This window comes from Tachyglossus aculeatus, chromosome 13, assembly GCF_015852505.1.
Source record: "Tachyglossus aculeatus isolate mTacAcu1 chromosome 13, mTacAcu1.pri, whole genome shotgun sequence".
NCBI lineage: Eukaryota > Metazoa > Chordata > Mammalia > Monotremata > Tachyglossidae > Tachyglossus > Tachyglossus aculeatus.
Genome location: NC_052078.1, coordinates 20,870,049 through 20,891,374, shown reverse-complemented (window position 1 = coordinate 20,891,374; position 21,326 = coordinate 20,870,049). Strand labels below are relative to the sequence as shown.

The 21,326-nt window shown below is 43.7% G+C and overlaps 1 protein-coding gene across 1 annotated transcript in view; it reads right to left on the bottom strand.

Annotated features, from left to right (window-relative positions):
* Positions 1–21,326, bottom strand: part of PIP4K2A (phosphatidylinositol-5-phosphate 4-kinase type 2 alpha) — a 157,623-nt gene that overhangs the window by 55,616 nt on the left and 80,681 nt on the right. Inside the window, exons 2-3 of the mRNA XM_038755564.1 lie at positions 1,054–1,151; positions 285–381 (exon numbers count right to left, since the gene is read on the bottom strand). Of these exons, the coding sequence (XP_038611492.1) occupies positions 285–381; positions 1,054–1,151 (195 nt within the window). The remainder of the gene's footprint in view (positions 1–284; positions 382–1,053; positions 1,152–21,326) is intronic.

Below are 21,326 nucleotides of genomic sequence, written 5' to 3'. Positions count from 1 at the left end.
GGTCCTCTGACTCTCAGGTCCACTAGGCCACACTGAGCCACGTGCCTTCTCCCTCCGGTTCTGTGTCTGAAGGAAGAGTAGATGGATCTACACGTTCTGCCCCAGCCAGCTCACGCCTGGCCAAATCAGGCTTAAATCTTCCCACTTGGAGTCTAACCAAGACAAGGGGCTAAACTGAGGCTGAATGATAAACGTTAAGGCAAACTCCGCACACAACTTCCTCCTTACAGCCAAAGAAAGTTGTAGAAATGAAGAGAATGGAATATTGTAAAAAGTGCACTGACCTGAAAATCCTGATCATCAATTCCAAATCTTTCTCTGAGATTGCGGAAAACCATGGGGCAATATTCTTTAAATTTGAAATGACTCGGCATATTTTCTCTGAAACAGCAATGAATACACCAGAGTAAAAATACACCCAAATCAAATTTATACCTGCCTCTGATTGGTATTTCAAACACCCACACACCCAATTTGCTAATTATGAGCAGAAGCCGAGACAGATGCAGTAGTGGCTGAAATTCTAAAATTTCCCAGTAAAGCCAATAAAACTATATTTTCCTCTTACCCTTATCATTTAGGAAAGGTCAATCCCTAAAGCTCTGTATTTCAAGGGTCAACCCTTTTGCGCCTCCCCAAAATAATGCTTTCGTCAAGAAATTCCCACACTAAAATGCCATCGTTTATTTTCTTTAGAAGGAGCAATATTGACCATGTCCATATCATCGATGTTCACAGTGAGGCATTTTCAAAACTGAACCTTTAGCAGGAGATAGAGTTATAGCTGTTCAAACATCCAAATAATTTACAGCCTCTATAGATTCTTATTAAAACGAGACTAAAATACAAAACATTCACGGAGAATGATATGCCATATGGCAAAAGGATACTCTCCAGCAGGCCCTGCTGTTGCTTTTTCGAACATAGCAGATGGTTATGTTTATCACAGGATTAACTTAATCAGCAAAACTTTACTCCTACCCATTGAAAAATAATGGACTTTACTGAATGTCGGTCACTGGCCCCTATCCCAGGTGGTTATTTGCAACTTACTTGTTAAAAAGGTGATTGTCCACCTTTATCTTTGAATAGGCTTTGAAATCATCCGGCATCAACATAACAGGGATCTGAACATGGCTCAGTTCATTGATCTACAGGAAAAAGAAATAAACACGACACACAGGTTATCCTCACTTATACTCTGCAATCCGTATTGCACACAAGTCTTTCTGAAGAAAGTGGTTTTTCCAGCATTCAGTCGTATTTATTGAGTGCTCACTGTGGGCACTGTAATGAGCGCTTGGGAATCAACTGGATTTATCGAGCTCTTCCTGTATGCAGGGCACTGTACTAACTGCTTGGGAGAGTTGGTAGACAACCTTCCCAGCCCACAGCAAGTTTACTGTCTAGAGTCTGGTTCTACTCTGCTAGCCCTCTGCTCAGTTTTAAATAGAAACTGTTGCAGTAAATGGAAGGGCACAGAAGAGAGGAGAGAGAAAAGAATGAAAAGAGAAAAAGGAAGCATTATTTCAGTCCCCAATTTATAAAATTCAAATTCTCATGTAGGAGTTATAATAATATTAATGATAGCATTTATTAAAGTGCTTACTGTGTGCAAAGCACTGTTCTAAGCACTGGGGAGGTTACAAGGTAATCAGGTTGTCCCACGGAGGGCTCACAGTTTTCATCCCCATTTTACAGATGAGGGACTGAGGCCCAGAGAATGAAGTGACATGCCCAAAGTCACACAGCTGGCAATTGGCAGAGCTGGGATTTAAACCCATGACCTCTGACTCCAAAGCCCGTGCTCTTTCCACTAAGCCACGCTGCTTCTCTGAGTTCCCCCTATTACTCCAGGACTAGACATAATCAATCAATCAATCATATTTATTGAGCTCCTACTGTACACAGAGCACTTACTAAGCACTTGAGAGAGTATGATACGACAGTATAACAGAGATGGTAGGCACGTTCCCTTGCCCACAAATGAGCTCACAGTCTAGAGGGACTCGAAGACTGACACTGTAGGTTCCAAAGCAGACAAAAGGAACACCTTTTCCAAAGAGGGAGTACTTGGAATTCCTTACTGCAGGAAGTTGTGTTGGCAGAAAATCTCACTAGGTCCAAGAGGTGTTTGGACAAATACAAGGGCGAGACGTGCCGAGTAGGTGGGATATTCCTAACCACGAGAGTGGACAACACCGCTGCCACTACCAAAGGCAAAATAGCAGACTGGATATACCAGTCTGTCCCAATAATGGTGTTACTGGTGGCCTTCTCTACCAAAAGAACACCCTTCCTGATAGTCACAGCTCCGCTCAGGACTCCCACCCTGAACGAAGCCGTCTCGGACTAGGTCCAGTTGGCACCAGTTGTTCCAGTCACCCTGCCTGATCTTCGTCCTCTTTCACTGCTCTAATTACTTAGCCCATCCGTCCTTTTCTTTATACAGACGTGGTCCGTCTCAACACGTATTCAGATACACATACATGAAAGCCAAGATGACGCTACTGATGGGGAGTCCTAACTATGTGTGCAAATGTGACTGGGAAGACTGAGGTAGGATCAACACACTCTCCCACACTGTTTTGTTTTCTTTTTATTTTCTTTTAAAGGGTATTCGTTAAGCACTTACTATGTTTCAAGCACTGTGCTGGGGTAGATAGAACTTCATCAGGCTGGATAAAGTCCCTGCCCCATATGGGGCTCCCAGGCTGAGAAGGAGGGAGAACAGGTATTGATTCCTCATTCTGCTGTTGAGGAAACAGAGGCCCAGAGAAGTTAAGTGACATGGCCAAGTTCACACCACAGGTAAGTGGCGGAGTCGGGATTAGAACCCAGGTCCTCTCAACACTCAGTTATCAAGTATGGGCCAATCCAGTTACATCCTGATGCTCCACAACATAATGGTTGCTTTGTGTCAACTCTCTCTCTGCCTCTGGCTTACTTTTTGCTATTGCCTCATAAGGCTAAAGTTCTCAGGTCGTCCATTAAGCCTCCTTGAAATTGGGGAGGCAGACAATGGTGGAATAGCCTAGTGGATAGAGCATCGGCCTGGGATTCAAGAGGACCTGGGTTCTAATTCCAGCTCTGCCACTTGCCTGCTGTGTGACCTTGGGCAAGTCACTTAACTTTTCCGTGCCTCAGTTCCTTCATCTGTAAAATGGGGATTTAAGGCTGTGAGCGCTATATGGGACAGGGATTGTGTCTAAACTGATTAGCTTGTATCTACTCCAGTGCCTGGCAGTATGCAAGGACTTAACAAATACCACAATTATAATTATTATTACTTCTCTTAGCACCTCCCGATTTGAGATGACCAGCGCACCCCTAAATTGGACTGCTGAGAGTATCATGTATAAGGTGCTAGGATGTATAGTTTGCCATGTGTGTCTTAAAGAACTAATTTTTGTCTTATCCTACCACCCCCACTGCGACCCCACATTAGTCAGTCAATCGTATTTTCTGAGTGCTTGTGTTCAAAGCACTGTATTAAGCACTTGGTAGAGTACAATATAACAATAATCAGACACATTCCTTGCCCACACGAGATGACAGTGTAGAGGGGGAGACTCGAGGACACATTGTACTTCGTTTGTTCCTTCCCCCAGTTTGCATGCAAGAACATAACAGCCAGAGCACTGCAGGGGATCTGAGCTCTCGCCCCCCTAAGCAGTGCTCAGCTTCTTCTCATTGAAGGGATTCCCCTGCCTCTGATTCCTTCTCTGTAAATCAGGGTTCTACCACTTGGGTAGTTTGTTTTGTTTTTTTTTCCTCCCCAAAGCTGTGGGAGATTGCTTCCCTCAACAGTTAGACTGGTTAAGGGCCAGAATGTAGGGAAGAGAAGGAAAATCAGGCAATGGAAGTCAGGATCACCATTCTGACTGTGGGAGGAATAGGTCAAATCCTGCCCTAAGATTAGGGAAGCTCAATGTGGGGAATGGTAGAAGGAACCTCTGGTAATGCCTGCAAACCTCTGCGGCAGAAGAAGTGTTAAACACTTTGAAGCCTAATAAAATGTCTTCGGTTTTCCTATGGTTCATTCCACAGCACCTTCACATTGTATGTTCTGTGCAATAATATGTTATGGCCTATTGCACACTATTTAATTTCCTTTGTTAACTAATGAAGGCTATTAACTTGATTACAGCCAAGGGGGAGGGAAGGAAGAAGGGAGGTGGGGGGGAGAAACACAAGAAAATACAAAAGCAAGAATAATACCAGCAGAGGGATGAATACAAACAGAAACCATCTATTTTGACTCTCAAGTAGCTGGCTCCAAGGAAGAAAAGGAGAAAAAAAAAACAAAACCCCAAAAACCAGAATTGCATCAATTGGTACTGTATTGGGTCCATTTCAGCAATAAATTTCTTCAGCCTTTAGATGTGAAGCACATTTTCACTTCAGTCTGTAAGCACTGTAACCAGGAGGGCAGGATGACAAAACTGTCTTCATTTGCTAACACCCCAGAGAAAGAGACTTCATCTTGATTTCTCTGTCATCTTGATTTCTCTGCTACAGGGTAACTTTTGTTTCTGAATTCAGGAAACAATGCTCTTTGGGGAAAACTCTGTGTTGAAGGTTAATGGATTGCTTGAAAATGTATTTGGAAATTCAAATTATGAAAATTTCAAGGCAAGAGTGACAGTCAAGTTCTCATTAAACTTCTGTTTCCGAACACTGAAAAAGCTGCAGGGCCAAGGGGATAGAACACGTGTCTGGAAGTCAGAGGGTCCGAGGTTCTAATCCTGGCTCCACTCAAGGTCTGCTGTGTGACCTTGAATAAGTTCCTTAACTTCTCTTTGCCTTTGTTTCCTCATCTGTAAACTGGGGATTAAGACTGTGAGCTTGTATGATTAGGGGAGTGGCCATAACCTGAGTTAAGGTGTCAAACCATCATGGTTGTATTTCCAGGTTGAATGTATCATGGGGTGGCTGTAACTGGGGGTATGGTAGTATAGACTATTCACCACAAGGTGAGTCTAAGACATTTTGATCAAAGGGCAATAACACCCATGTAATAATAATAATAATAATAATAATAATAATAATGATAATGGTAATAGTAATAATAAAATGGTATCTGTTAAGCGCTTACTATGATGGTATTTCTTAAGTGCTTACCATGTGCCAAGCACTGCACTAAGCACTGGGGTAGAGTCCAGATTAAACAGGTTGGACGCAGTCCCTGTCCCACATGGGGCTCACAGTCTATGTCAGAAGGAGGAGGATTTAATCCCTATTTTACAGATGAGGTAACTGAGGCACATTTAAGTTAAATGACTTACCCTAGGTCTAAAAGCAGACAACCAACGGAGCCAGAATTAGAACCCAGGTCCTCTGACTCTTTCCACTGGGCCATGCTGCTTCCGCTATGCACTGGGCAGTTTGTTCCCCCAAATGCTTAGTGGCTCTGAGGAGGCAAGTCCTAGAAATTCTGCTTTGGGAGTTGTGGAAGTAGCTCTATAAAACAGCCTAAGCAGCTAATAAATTACCAGGGCACCCTTTCATTAAGTCCAGCAGCTGATAATGGGGTAAGAACTGTTCATTAAGTATAATTGCCATTTAATGGAGGTAGATTTTACTTGTTATGCTATTACCCATTGTAAACCAACACAAAAAAGTCCCTCTCTCCCAAGCTCAGGGGACTAAGAGATCTCTAACTGGGAATGGGATACGGCACATTCATTTTCCCTCACGCTGCAGTAAGAAGCTATATATTACAAATATTTTAAGAAAGGGTACTTGTCAAAATGGTTTTTAACAGTATAACCAATTTTAAATTTACAAGCATAAAAGCATGGATCCCCTGAGGTGTGCTGAATTTAGTTTATGGGAATTCGGTGGGCTACTGTTTTAACCCCAGCCAGGGAAGGTAAGAGGGGTTCTCTGGTGCATCATTTGGGGAAATGCTGGGCCTTGGAAATTTGGACCAGTTCTTGGGCAGAAGCATAGGTGATGGAGTGCTGGGAGATACGTTGCTGTCTGAAGCAGCCATTTCTGGATCTAATCTACTCTGTGGGGGTGGGGGGGTATGGTTAGGAAGGAAGACGGGTGTTCCCCCCGAACTGACCCTCCTGAACATTCAGGCCCATGTGGATAGATTTCCTGGAGTGGCTCTAGACTGTAAGCTCATTGTGGGCAGAGAACTCTTGTACTCTCCCAAGCACACAGTAAGCACTCAAAGAATACCACTGATGATGGTGAGGATGTCTCTGCTCGTCTAGACTAGCAATCGTCCCAACTATTTAGCTCTAAAAAATGACTTGGGAGCCATTTAGCAGTGTCAGCTACTCGAGTCATAATGCCCATTGCCCTGCAAAACTTCATCCTGAACCTTCAAACCAAAGGAAGAATCAATCGTATTTATTGACCGCTTACTGTGTACAGATCAATGTAGTGAGAGTGCAGTATAACAGAGTTGGAAGACATGTTCCGTGCCCCAGTGAGCGTACAGTCTAGAGGGGGAGATGACACTAATATAGTTAAATTACAGATTTGTACATAGGTGCTGTGGGCTGAGGGAGGGAAGAATAAAAGGGAGCAAATCTGTGTGCACAAATAGAACAGATTACCCCTCACTGGTTCTACAGGCGTCTTCCTCCCTCCAATAACAGGGCCAAGGGCAAGCAACAGCACCTTCTGGCATGTTGGAGCCCGATGGAGCTGCCCTCTGTGCCACACCATCAGCCCAGCACTGAGCTGCTGCTAAAGGCTTAATGTTTCACAGCACTCACACCCACAACTGGGATAATACCAACTGAGCACTTTAGAGCTGTTATTAAGGCCGCCAAGTAGGAAAACAAGCATATTCTCTACAGATGCAAAAGGCGCACACCCAGCTTCTATTCTTTCTTGAGGCATCAATATACTGCACTGCAGAAAACCTTTAACTGATGGCAAGCTTTGTCTGGTCCAATTGTCTGGTCCAAACCAAAAAGACAAAGCAAAAAGACACCTAAAGTAAATAACTAATATCCAGCACCCAAAGATGATTATCGTCTGGTGGTGAATTTTCCTCAAGATGGTTTACTCTCTTTATGTGGCTCACCCCCTTCTGTTTACTTTGCTGCTGTTATTAAATAAGTTCCCTAAATCAGCAGTGACAGGGATGAAACTGGGACCAAATCAAAAATGTAAAATAAAGAGGCTTTGTTGTCAAACTCAATAGGAAACACAGGCAGGGGGAAAAAAAACAAAAACCTTCTAAGCACCAAATTGTTCCTGAACACAATTTTAGTTTCAAGCCTGTAGAATGTAAAAGGAATGAATTTCAACTCATGCATGCCTTGATTAAATCAAATCAAATGAAATTAAAACATACATATTTCTCCTGCTTGGGTTTCTTAAATAGTCTAATGACTTAATATCCAAAACAACTATATGTCATGTTCAGCTCAAAATGAGGTCTTGCTGGCATTTAAGAAAGCAGAAAGTATGGCAGCATACTTTCTAAAACAAAAATGCAATAAAATACATATATCTAATTGAAAAAAGATATGTTCCATATAAAAATGTACGTCTTGTTTAGATAAAAAAAACCAATGCAGTTTGTGCTTATGGACTACATCATGGATAAACTGTGTTCCGTTTCTTATCTTCAAATTCCAAAAGGAACTACAAAGATGCCTAAATTGTTCCCTAAAGCCAAGTAAATCTTCAGCACCATCCCTGGAGAATGCGGAGAAATATTTATTAAAGTGATCGGGGGCTCTTGCAAGAAGCTTGTAGTATTAACACACACCACTGCAAAATTAAATGGGGGTTTACCTTCAAAACATTAGGGCCCACACTAGTTTTCTCTAAATCTATACTTTGAGCTTCAAACTCACCTTCACTGAGCCAGTCACTCAATGTGTGTTTTTGTGGGTAAGATTCGTTGATTGCAACTCATTTTGTTCCTGCAGATATAAGACTGAACTCACACTGGCAGGGAAACGGGTTACAATTAAGCTGCAAAAATGGGAACAATAAATGGATACTGGACATGAAATAAATAGGGAGTCCCCAGCTGGTAATGGTTTGGAAATTAGTGCACACAGAGGTGTCCCCACAAAGCCATTTCACACTGTGACACGTTTAAATAAACCTCTCTAATTTATACGATTTCAAGTCAAGCAATGAATATGTTCATAAATTGTAAGTCATTATTAATGACACTTATTTAATTCAGATATATTCACCCTAAATACTATGTTACCAGTGTAATGCATAATTAGCCATTAGTTTTCATTCTGTCAGAATGCAAGGAGAGGGAAGGAAAAAAAACCTTGTGGAGTGTAGACACTGAGACATTCAAGCTGTTTACAACACAGACAGTTTACTGCAAACGATGACATCTTTAAATGGAACAGGAAGTGTTCGGGATGTGATGCTTTGGGACAGGGAATCTTGGGATGGATGCATTGTTGGGTACAAAGATGCTAGTTCAGTCCGGTGACGGGATGCTGGCACTCCAGAAGCTGTTTTTGTGACACTGTGTCCTGACGGAATTGGTGAGAGACAGGCCTAGCTAGAAAGAGATGGGTCTGTTCATCTCTTCTCCCGGAACACCGAGGACCAGACTGAGTGAATCTATTTGTTTACCCCTTTTGAACGATGCCTTTATCCCTCGCACACCCAAAAAGGGCTCTTTAAACTACCCAGTTCCTCGAGGAGCTGCAGAATAAAACTGAGGGGTGTCAAAACCAGTTCCTCGAGGGGAAAATGTGGGAGCTGCAGAATAAAACTGAGGGGTGTCAAAACCACGTAATGGTTTCTTTCCTACATAGTGAACCAAATAGCACCAGGTGGAAGGCAAACCCATACCGAATCCATCACTCAATGGTATTTATTGAGCGCTTACTAGGTGCAGAGCACTATACCAAGCATTTGGGAGAGTCCAATATAACCAGAGTTGGTAGAAGTGTTCCCTAATCTTGAGAGATATCCCCTTTCCCCTCAGCTCCCTCTCCTTTTCTGCTGTTTTCTCCCCTGAATTGGGAACCACCTGAGGGCATTGGACAGTGCTTTTTTCAAACCAGCCACTACCTAACGGAAAGAGCATGGTCCTGGGAGTCAGAGGAGACTGTGATGAGGGCCGGGATCGTGTCTACCAACTCTGTTGTAGTGTACTATCCCAAATGCTTAGTACGGTGCTTGGCGCCCAGTAAGCATTCAGTATACACCATTGATTGATTGATGAAAAGTCAAAATCCTCAGTGACCAGGGCGGCAGAACAGGAGCCTGAGATCTAGCTTTTATTCTGGTTTGGTCACTGTTCTGGGCATGTTTAGGCAGGTCAGTTAACCTCTCTGGGCTTTTGCCCGCTCACTTGTTGAATGGGGACATCACCACGCATCCTGGTCTAGCTTGGTCAGGTCACTTAACAGACTAGGATAGATTAATTAACTCTGGTCAGCAAGACTTTGAGCTCCTGGGGGGGAGGTGGGGAAAAAAGCATCATCAAGTTTCCCAGCAAAGGTATTAAATACCTTTCCTTCGAAGACTTCCAGCATATTTAGGAGATCCAGAAACAACTAAGAAAGCTTTATCTGGGTGTTAGTTCCACTTATTACCTGTTTGTGATTGGGTCTGAAAAAAAATAAAAATCAGCAATTTGGAAGCCCTCATCTTGTTTGGAGGAAATTTTTCTGAAAAATAGTAGAGGTACAGAAGGCGGGCAGGAGAAGTTGGAAACAATCCTGTTCCCAAATGTTTACAAAAGCAGTGGCTTTACCCTTTTGGGCCAGAGTGACTCCATTCAGCCCAAGCTGAAAGGGGGCTGGCAATTGGGAACACTTTGAAGGTTTGTTCAGGTGGTGAGGGGGAGGGAGGAGGCTGGGTACAAATTAGAGGTAATTATAGGGCAGGAGGAATGTGCCATTCAGAAAGGCTTGCAAAATGTATTTTCATTTGTTACGGGTCAGAAGGTCAATTTTGTAACAGCCATTTCATCAAGATTGATTCCTAGGGGGGTAAAAAAGGGCCCAGACTTTTGTTAAAAAGAAATAAAAGATTTCCCAACATATTTAATAAATGCATGCCCAACCCCTAAAATCTCAGCCTCACAAATTTCTGGATTTTCCTTTGAAACAAACAGATGTCACTAGCCTGGATTTAAATTTAATTTTTGCCAGTCTAGTTTACGGGTTTCAAAATAAATGTGCTGAATGTGTCCAACTCCAGCACCTAAAAACTAAAATTAGCCTGCTGATAGAAATTTATCTTGAAAAAGTAGAGCAGGGCTGCCTAATAATAGTAATAATAATGATGGCATTTATTAAGCGCTTACTATGTGCAAAGCACTGTTCTAAGCGCTGGGGAGGTTACAAGGTGATCAGGTTGTCCCACAGGGGGCTCACAGTATTAATCCCCATTTTACAGTTGAGGTAACTGAGGCCCAGAGGGGTTAAGTGACTTGCCCAAGGTCACACAGCTGACAATTGGAGGAGCCGGGATTTGAACCCATGACCTCTGACTCCAAAGCCCAGGCTCTTTCCACCGAGAAACGCTGCTTCTCTAGAGCACAGGCCTGGGAGTCGGAGGACTTGGGTTCTAATCTCAGCCCTGCCAGTTGCCTGCTGTCTGATTTTAGGCAAGTCACTTCTCTTTGCCTCATTGCCCTCATCTGTAAAATGGTGATTAAATACCTGTCCTTCTTCCCTTTTGGACTGTGTCCAATCTGATTATCTTGTATCTACCCCAATGCTAAATACAGTGCTTGACACATAGTAATGCTTAAAAAAAGTATCCCCTTATATTAACATCTTCACTTACAATTACTAGTTGATAAAAATTTAAATATTAGCCAAAATGTTTAATTTAAGCATAGAGTTAAGACCTATGTGCTTGGCACAGAGTAAGCGCTTAACAAGTACCATTATTATTATTATATTGGCACCCTTTGTTATAGTCCTTAATCGCCTTCAGAAACAAATGGAAAAATCTGCATTTTTGTGTGTGATGGGGTGTTCTCTGATGCCATTCTCTTTTCACTTGGGCTTGTAAAACTTCAGATGAAATTTTCCAGCTGAAAAGAACTAGTACTTCCCTATGTGACCAGCAAGAGCCCTGCCTGGAAATTCTTGAGGTGTGACCTTGAGCGGAAGTACAAATGAATCATTTAAAACAAATCTTCATGAAGGTTCTACTACCTTACCATCGGAAACAGATGGTTTCATGAAAGACTTTTTGGTTGTAATTTTCAAACTGTAAGCATTTAATGAGGCAACTTGGGGCTGAGAGATGTATATCTAATTCCCATTCCCCAAAATAGAATGCTCCTCCAGATATTGAAAAAGGAAATAGCATTTCAACCTGTAGAAAACATTTCAACCTATTAAATGCAGTTTTCTTTTTGGAGACAGGTAGATGAAAGGCCAACTTTCTTATCATCGTGTTTCTTTCTTCTTTTAACTCGATGGGATAGTCAGGAAAGGGCAGAAGGTGGGAGAATCAAGCGGGGCTTTTGGAGATTACCAGGACCCCTTCGATGAAGAGAAGAAAGTGGGCTTCCCAAACTTCACTCAGCTCCCACCCACTCTCTGGGCCGCTGGCAGCACTGAGCAGCACCTGTATATATGTATATATGTTTGTGCGTATTTATTACTGTATGTATTTATTTATTTTACTTGTACATACTTATTCTATTTATTTTATTTTGTTAATATGTTTTGTTTGGTTGTCTGTCTGTCTACCCCTTCTAGACGGTGAGCCCGCTGTTGGGTAGGGACCGTCTCTATGTGTTGCCACTTTGTACTTCCCCAGCGCTTAGTACAGTGCTTTGCACACAGTAAGCGCTCAAAAAATACTACTGAATGAATGAATGAATGAGATATGTGTGTGTGAGTGAGAGACAGAGAGAGAGTGAGTGTGTTGGGGGCTGGGGGTGGGTGAATGGGGGTGTAGATCTCTAATGTGTCTGTTTATTGTTATATTGTACTCTCCTAAGCATTTAGTACAATGCTCTGCAAATAGTAAGCACTCACTAAATATGAATGAATCATTGGGGGCTCTATTGAGGTGGATTTGGAAACGGGTCAGAACTGTGAAGGGGATGAACTCATCATCATCAATGGTATTTGATAAGCACTTCCTATGTGCAGAGCACTTTTTGAAGTGCTCGGGAGAGTACACTACAACAGGGTCGGTAGACCCATCATCATCATCATCATCATCAATCGTATTTATTGAGCGCTTACTGTGTGCAGAGCACTGTACTAAGCGCTTGGGAAGTACAAATTGGCAACATATAGAGACAGTCCCTACCCAACAGTGGGCTCACAGTCTAAAAGGGGGAGACAGAGAACAAAACCAAACATACTAACAAAATAAAATAAATAGAATAGATATGTACAAGTAAAATAAATAAATAGAGTAATAAATATGTACAAACATATATACATATATACAGGTGCTGTGGGGAAGGGAAGGAGGTAAGATGGGGGGTGGAGAGGGGGACGAGGGGGAGAGGAAGGAAGGGGCTCAGTCTGGGAAGGCCTCCTGGAGGAGGTGAGCTCTCAGCAGGGCCTTGAAGGGAGGAAGAGAGCTGGATGGGCAGATGGGCAGATGGAGGGCATTCCAGGCCCGGGGAATTTTCCACACCTTCTCACTCATACTCACCCAAACGACTTCCACCCGGCCTGTCTGGCATCATCATCATCATCAATGGTATTTGATAAGCACTTCCTATGTGCAGAGCACTTTTTGAAGCGCTCGGGAGAGTACACTACAGCAGGGTCGGTAGACCCATACCCTGCCTGCACACTTAGCTTACAGTCTTAGAGAGGAGGACAGACATTAATGTATAATATCTTTAATTAATTTATAACATCTAATTTCAAGGTATATGTGCCTTGGTGCTGTGGCTGAGGGTAGGGAGAATATCAAATACCCAAAGGTCAAAGATCTGAGTGGCGCAGAACTGGGCCAAGTAGCCAGCTCACCACAACCTCAGGCCAAACCTGAAAATTATTCTATGTGTTCCCTTCACCAAAGCCCATGCAGTGTGGCCTAGTGGACAAAGCATGGGCCTGAGAATCAGAAGGCCCTGGGTTCTAATCCTGGCTCCGCCACTTGTCTGCTGTGTGGCTTGGGCAAATCACTTCACTTATCTGTGCCTGTTACCTCACCTGTAAAATGGGGATTAAGACTGGGCCCCATGCAGGACCGGGACTGTGTCCAATCGGATTTGCTTGCATCCACCCCAGCACTTAGTACAGTGCCTGCACAAAGTAAGTACTTAACAAATACCATCATTATTACTATGAGCAGTCACTTCAAATTGTTGCTTAAAAGCAGCATTAAGCCCCAAGAAACAAATCATTCCACTTGCTGTACACCAAATTTGCCAAGTGGTCTTTTCTGATTGTCATATGAAACTTTCCTTTTCTGAGAAAAAGTCAAGGGATTTCAGGAACGAGTCCCTTGTCTTGATTTAGGGAACAACTTTCATAAAGAAAACAAACTGAACCCCCTTCTAAGAGAAAAACGTCAGTGTGGATGCTACCTCCATTTTTTCCGATTTTTTTGCACGTCAAATAGAGCCATCATTGAACATGATATAATTGACACAAGAAGGTAAATGATTATTCCCAGCAAAATCCTTTTCCTAACTTAAAAAAAAAACCCTCTTTCGTGATACAGTCGTATGTTATTTATCCAAAGGGGCCCTCGGCGTTTCTCAGAAGACCTGCCAGCCGTTATCAGCATCCTTGTATTTGAACTGTTTTAATGACTCTAAATTGAGGCAATCAATCTCTGGATGCATTTCCCATCTCACATATGCGTAATTCGTTTCCAAATTCAGTCTAAGTGTCAGTCATACCATCACCCCTCCTCACTGCTAAGGTGGAAACAGGCAGACAGGAGTTAAACCAGGCTAGCAATGGCACATGATGTTGGACCTCCTCCAAAAGCCACCACATTTTAGAGCCAAGAATTGCCCACCATTCCCCGCCAAAAATTTCAAGTTTCTCAGGTTCTGTCCAAGACTTGTGGGGGCCACTGACCACGGAAGCAACTTTCTGAGGGAAGCCTTGACCGGAACACCGTGGGGGTGGGGAATGGAGGGGTGGAGGGAGACAGAGAAAGAGAGAAAGTACATGCGTGCCTACGTATGCAGGTCCAGCTGTGGAAGGGCCAACGGCTGGCAAACTTCCCAAGGCCCCTTGGCCCTGTAAGTCTGTATGTCCAGAAAAAAAATCATTGGGGCAAAGTGAAGGGATAACAGACTTGGGCTGGTTTCAAGGCCCACAATATCTTCCTCAGGCACTATCAACTAGTGACCAAGAAATGTAAACATCATCAAAGCCAAGGTTGGGCGAAGAGAGAATTTAAAGCACACACGAGCACATCTGAGTTGCATATACAGAGCCACGCACACCCACAAACATTTTGGCCGATTTCCTTGTTGAAGGGCAGTAAGCTTAAAGAGTACAAGGTAGAGCCAGGGGATATAATCGCACCATCAATTAAAAAGAATATTATTTGGAACCAAAAGAGCTGTAAATGGTACACTGCTTTTCTCTGGCGGTTTTCCAGATAATCAGAAAACGCCCTTTGAATAGCTCTGCTCTTTCTCCCTGCTCTGGGCACTTACTGTTTTATCCAGTATGAATAACATTTAATTGTAAGAGCTCTAAAGTCTAATCAATGATTATTCAGTTAAAAAAATTCTAGTAAATCATCAGTCAAAATGAACAAGCATTTAATTTAGAAAACATAAACAATTATTCTTTTGATTTGTGTATGTCAGGAAATGGATTTTGTTAAATTTTTGAACCTGTAAAATACTCCTTTTTAAAAAAAAAATCATATTTATTGAGCGTTTACTACGTGCCAGATACTGCACTAAGCACGGGAGGAGATACAAGCTATTGAGGTTGGACAGTCGATATCCCACATAGGGCTCACACTCTTAATCCCTGTTTTACAGATGAGGTAACTGAGGCACAGGAAAGTGAAGTGATTTGCCCCAGATCACACAGCAGACAAGTGGTGGAGCTGAGATTAGAACTCAGGTCCTTTTGACTCCCAGGCCGGCGCTCCATCCACTAGGCCATCCTGCTTCTCTCCTTCTTTTGATGATAAAGGCATTCTGATAATGAAGACAATCTCATGTTAAAATTCTTATGGTAGGCAGAGTATACACTGATAGGGCCAACCTGTGAACAGATGTGCTGAATAAAACAGGTGATGTAGAAACTGTAATCCAGACTCAAACGATAGAACTTTTCCTATAAAACACAACTTTTTAAGAAACAACTGATGCTGGATACTGAAGTTCAAAAGGAAGAATTCTGCAAGACAAAAGAGGGGGAAACAGATTTGAAGGACAGAGGAGAACTCTTGTGATGGATTCTCCTGGAGCACTCATGATAAGGAATCATTTGAATACTGATAAAAGGACACAGTTTAATGGAAGAATAAATTTAGGGTGTGATTTCCTGTTTGGCACCCCACACTCAGAACTCTGTTCCTCAGCAGATGCTAGCTGCTTGATTATCGATTGGAAAAAAATCACCCGCTTGGCAATGAAATTGGTAAAGTGCAGGGGCCGAGATGTCAGAGATCTATACTTAAATATCTCCGTAAATATCTATATGTTACATATATATATATTCTCTGTAGAGTAACATCATTGCTTAGATCCTCCCCTGTGAATGTGTAAAAATCGATCAATCATATTTATTGAGCGTGTACTGTGTGTGCAGAGCACTGTACTGATTGGGAGAGTACAGTGTAACAGAGTTGCTAGGCAAGTTCCCTGCTCACAAACTTAAATCCCACTTCCCTTCTTTTCCCACTAGACTGTAAGCCCTTTGTGGGCAGGGATCATATCTACCAACTCTACTGCCCTATATTTTCCCAAGCGTTTGGTACAGTGCTCAGGATACAGAAAGCACTTGAAAAATAACAACGATTGATTGACTGACACACAAACTGTGTGGGCTTTTTCTTTTAGGAGCCAGGTACCGGGATGGCATGTCACAGGGCAGCCACTGAATCTCTTCCCTTGATCTCATCATCATCATCATCAATCGTATTTATTGAGCGCTTACTATGTGCAGAGCACTGTACTAAGCACTTGGGAAGTACAAATTGGCAACATATAGAGACAGTCCTTACCCAACAGCGGGCTCACAGTCTAAAAGGGGGAGACAGAGAACAAAACCAAACATACCAACAAAAGAAAATAAATAGAATAGATATGTACAACTTAAATAAAGAGTAATAAATATGTACAAACATAAATACATATATACAGGTGCTGTGGGGAAGGGAAGGAGGTAAGATGGGGGGGATGGAGAGGGGGAGAGGAAGGAAGGGGCTCAGTCTGGGAAGGCCTCCTGGAGGAGGTGAGCTCTCAGTATCTCCTGGGATAGTGGCCCAATGCTCTCTGACCGGGCCACACAGGCTCCCTGGGGGGTGGGGAGCACATGTTGCTTTCTTGAGGGGGTCCTTGTCACACACAGACAGCAACTCCTCGGGAATGGGAGAGAGGAGACAGAATTCACGTCGGTGTCTCAGTGGGGTGACATTCCTTCTCCAGATGAGACTTGCCACAGAATGCCGGCCAAGCCTGGCTCCCATAACTAAGGCTCCGGTGGATTTAGACCCTGCCCTGTCGATACCTACCTCAAACCATGAGTGAGCCTTCAAATGCCGTTCCATTCCACTAGCGAGAGGTAGGGGCAGGCGTGTTTTAACTGGTTCAGCCCAGAAGGCTCCCCCGCCACCTTACAGCTCGGCTCCCGGCACTCTACCGTAAACAGAAATTGCTACAGAGAGCCACAGGGAATCACCCCAAACAGGATGGCCCATTTATTTTTTTCACCTCTGACTATTCAGAGTTCCGAGAAGAAAGCCCCACTTTGCCAGCCCATAGGATCAAAATGATTTCACCCAATTTTAGTTACTGGTGTGGTAGTCACTTGTGGCTAAATTCCAGCCTTCACATTTAGTGCTTTTTACCTTCTCGGTGCCTCTGTTTCCTCATGTGTAAAATGGATAGTAAATACCTGTTTTCCGTACTTCTCAGACTCAGAGCTCCATGTGGGACTGTGTCTGATCTGATTGCATGATCTCTCCCTCCGCACTTAGCAAACAGTAAGCACTTAAATACCACAGTTACTACGAGAAGCAGCGTGGCTCAGTAGGAAAGAGCACGGGCTTTGGAGTCAGAGGTCATGGGTTCAAATGCCGGCTCCACCAAATGTCAGCTGTGTGACTTTGGGCAAGTCACAACTTCTCCGGGCCTCAGTTCCCTCATCTGGAAAATGGGGATTAAATCTGTGAGCCCCACGAGGGACAACCTGATCACCTTGTAACCTCCCCAGCACTTAGAACAGTGCTTTGCACATAGTAAGTGCTTAATAAATGCCATTATTATTATTTATTTATTATTATTAATGCCAGAGTCTTGGGCACTTTCTGCCAGAAGTTGACGTTGTCTTATCTTTCCCTACCTCAATACTATCTTTTCCTTCCCATTTTCCCCTTTTCTTCCTTATTCTTCCCCAGTCCCCAACTCGCTGCCTTCCTCAATTCCCCACTCTCTTGCTGTGTGTACTAGTAGTAGTAGTAATAGTACTATTTATTAAGCACTTATGGTGGGCAGAGCACTGTACTAAGCACTGGGGAGAAAACACAGGTGGTACCTGTGTATGCTCACCTGCATCTGTGCCTCTGTGTACTTGTGTCTATGTTGAAGTATTTCTTGCACTAGTGTGTGCCCCTTGTGGTGTGTCGGTGGGTTTGGGCGTGTTTCCCTCTTTGGTCACAAGACTGGAATTTGTGTATTCCCAGGCTTTTTTCATTTGTGACCACCTGGGGCTCTGGGACTGTCTGATTCTGGGGTTCTCTGTATGTGCATGTGTGCCTACATCCATGAACTCTGCTGGTTTTTATTTCCTTGTCAGTCTGTGTGTCTCCATAGAACAGTGCGTATTTTTGTCTAAGGCAATGTTTCAGTGGTTGTGTCGGGACACATTTGTGTTTTTCCCTAAAGGTTTTGTTTGTCTTGGGTTTGGGCCTATGTGGGCTTCCCTGCATTTGCAGAAGTAGCGTGGCCTAGTGGATAGAGCACTGGCCCAGGAGTCAGAAGGACCTGGGTTCTAATTCCGGCTCTGCCATTTGTCTACTGTGTGAGCTTGGGCAAGTCACTTCACTTCTCTGTGCCTCAGATAGCTCATCTGTAAAATGGGGATTAAAACAGTATGCCCCATGTGGGACATGGACTGTGTCCAACCTGCTTAGGTTGGATCTACCCCAGTGCTTAGTACACTGCCTGGCACATAGTAACTGCTTAACAAATACCACGAAGGAGGACAAATTTGCTGTTGGCTTTCACCCAGCCCCAACCACTCAGCCTTGGATTTTGGATTTGGTGGGGGTGGGATCTGGGCTAGGGCAGCAACCCCCAGGTTCCACAAAGCTCGCTTCCTCTTCAGGTCCCCAGCTGCTGTCTAGCTGAGGTGTCTTTCCAGGACTCAAGTTTTAGACTGTAAGCTCGTTGTGGACAGGGGACGTGTCTACCAACTCTGTTACATTGTACTCTCCTGAGCACTTAGATTCAGTGCTCTACACACAGGAAGCGCTCAATAAATATCACTGGTTGATTGATCAGTCTCACTGGGTTCCACCCCTTCCTGTTCCCTTCAATCTCCAGAGAAGTGTCTCTCCTGGCTCCAATGCTGCTGGCACTGCCTCCATCCCAACTCTTTCAAAAGCGACCCCCCGCAATTCCCCAATTCCTCCTCCCCTCTCCTTCCCTTCCCAACCCAATTCTCCATTCTCCCCACATCCTTCCAGGGGCACTGCCACATGCCCCAAATCCCTGCTCCTGCCACCTGACCTCCTTTGGGGGGATACGATTTTCATGGTCACCTAGAGAGAATATCCAAAGCCTGTGTAAGCGAATGGAAAAAACAAAAATGCAACTGCAATGTGCAGCAAAAATAACCGTAATAAGCAATACACCCAACTATTTTATCTGGAACAAAAAGATATTGTTTACACTACATACTAGCCTACATTCTTTCCAAATTCCCCCTTTTAACTGAAAAATCTCCCTAAAGTGAAAGATGGAGCAGGCAGATCAGCTACAGACTTTAGCAAAAAGTATGTGTCTGTGATCCTGTCATTGCACTACCTGGAAACTTAAAAATCAGGGAGCACTTGATACCAGACACAAGAAAGGGCTGGTGTTGCAACTTCTCTGTTTTGAAAATAGGGTGCATTTCTTAACAGTGTCTCAGATGCAAGGATGGTATCTGAGTATTCTGGTATCTGAGTATTCTGTAAATAACATGTGACTTGACAAGAAGCAGGATTTCTGGATCCACCAGAGATAAAGGGTCACTGTTTCTGTTCTATGATTCAGCGATAAGAAAGGAATATCCTGAGGCCAAGCCCGCTAGTATCTCTCATAAAGGGATATGGGTTAATAAAAAAACAACACACCAGTAAGTGACTATTCATTGTCATTGTTTCAAGGGAAAAAATCATCATCATCATCAATCGTATTTATTGAGCGCTTACTATGTGCAGAGCACTGTACTAAGCGCTTGGGAAGTACAAACTGGCAACATATAGAGACAGTCCCTACCCAACAGTGGGCTCACAGTCTAAAAGGGGGAGACAGAGAACAAAACCAAACATACTCACAAAATAAAATAAATAGAACAGATATGTACAAGTAAAATAAATAAATAAATAGAGTAATAAATATGTACAAACATATATACATATATACAGGTGCTGTGGGGAAGGGAAGGAGGTAAGATGGGGGGATGGAGAGGGGGACGAGGGGGAGAGGAAGGAAGGGGCTCAGTCTGGGAAGGCCTCCTGGAGGAGGTGAGCTCTCAGCAGGGCCTTGAAGGGAGGAAGAGAGCTAGCTTGGCGGATGGGCAGAGGGAGGGCATTCCAGGCCCGGGGGATGACGTGGGCCGGGGGTCGATGGCGGGACAGGCGAGAACGAGGTACGGTGAGGAGATTAGCGGCGGAGGAGCGGAGGGTGCGGGCTGGGCTGGAGAAGGAGAGAAGGGAGGTGAGGTAGGAGGGGGCGAGGGGATGGACAGCCTTGAAGCCCAGGGTGAGGAGTTTCTGCCACTTCTCAATTTCCCCCTAAAAACAAGTTTTGCTGAGATAATTATCCCAAAATATCTTTTGCATTTCCCCATGGACATTGCCACTCTTGGTCACTCAGCCTGACTCGGCTCCTCCCACCCCAGGTACATTCAGGTCCCGAAACGGAGCTCTCCCGCCAGTCCGATCACATGCTGACAGGGTCTACCCTGGCAGGGTTAAGATCTCCCAACAACCACCTTGGCTCCGAGAACCAGCCCCCCGAAAGGCACCTCAAAGCTGCCATTGCCCCACATTATCAGGCCGCCCTGCTCTGTCTACTGAGGCAGGATAATAATAATAACAACAACAACTGTGGTATGTATCAAGCGCTTACCATGTGCCATGCACTGTACTAAGCACTAGGGTAGATACGAGCAAATCAGTTTGGACACAGTTGGACTAGGAGCCCTAGGTGGGACAGGGACAATGTCCAACCCGATTATCTTGTATCTACCACAGCCCTTTCTGCAGTGGCTGGCACATAGTAAGAGCTGAAGAAATACCATTAAAAAAAAGAAAAGATCTAGCTATCCAAGATAGAACAAACAATACCTAAGCCCGATGGCTTCTATAATCAGTCTTCCCCCATTTCACACAATATAATTCCTTAATATCAGGGGAGGGGGGGTCATTCCAGAGATAATGGAGAATGACTGTATTCTTGGATTTTCACTTTTAAATGTTCATATTTCTTTCAGAGTCAAATGAAGTGACTTAACTTAGCTTCATAGGATTTCCTTGTTTGTGCTGACATTTCTACCCAGTTCTCATCACCTGTAGGTACCCAAAGGTTTTACATCAGTGATCGCTGGCAATGCATTATGGAGCCTTTGTTCCTTAGATGCAGAGGGTAACAAAGCAGAAGAGCTAAGGTTTTTTTGGAAGACTCAATCAACTGTATCGTTTGAGTGCTTCCTGTGTGCAGCACACTGTGCTAAGTGCTTTAGAGAGTACAGTACAGCAGAGCTGGCAGACATGTTCCCTGCTCACAAGGAGTTTACAGTCTAAAAGGGGAGACAGAATAAATAAATGAACAAAGAAGAAAAACGGGAAGGGAACTAACAACTGGAAGGTATTTGTAAAATCAATAATAAAAATTGTATTTAAGTGTATACTAATGCTGAGCACCGTACTAAGCACTGAGGTAGGTACAGTATTATCAGGTAAGACAGAGTCTCTGACCCAAACAGACTCAGAGTTTAAGTAGGAGGGAA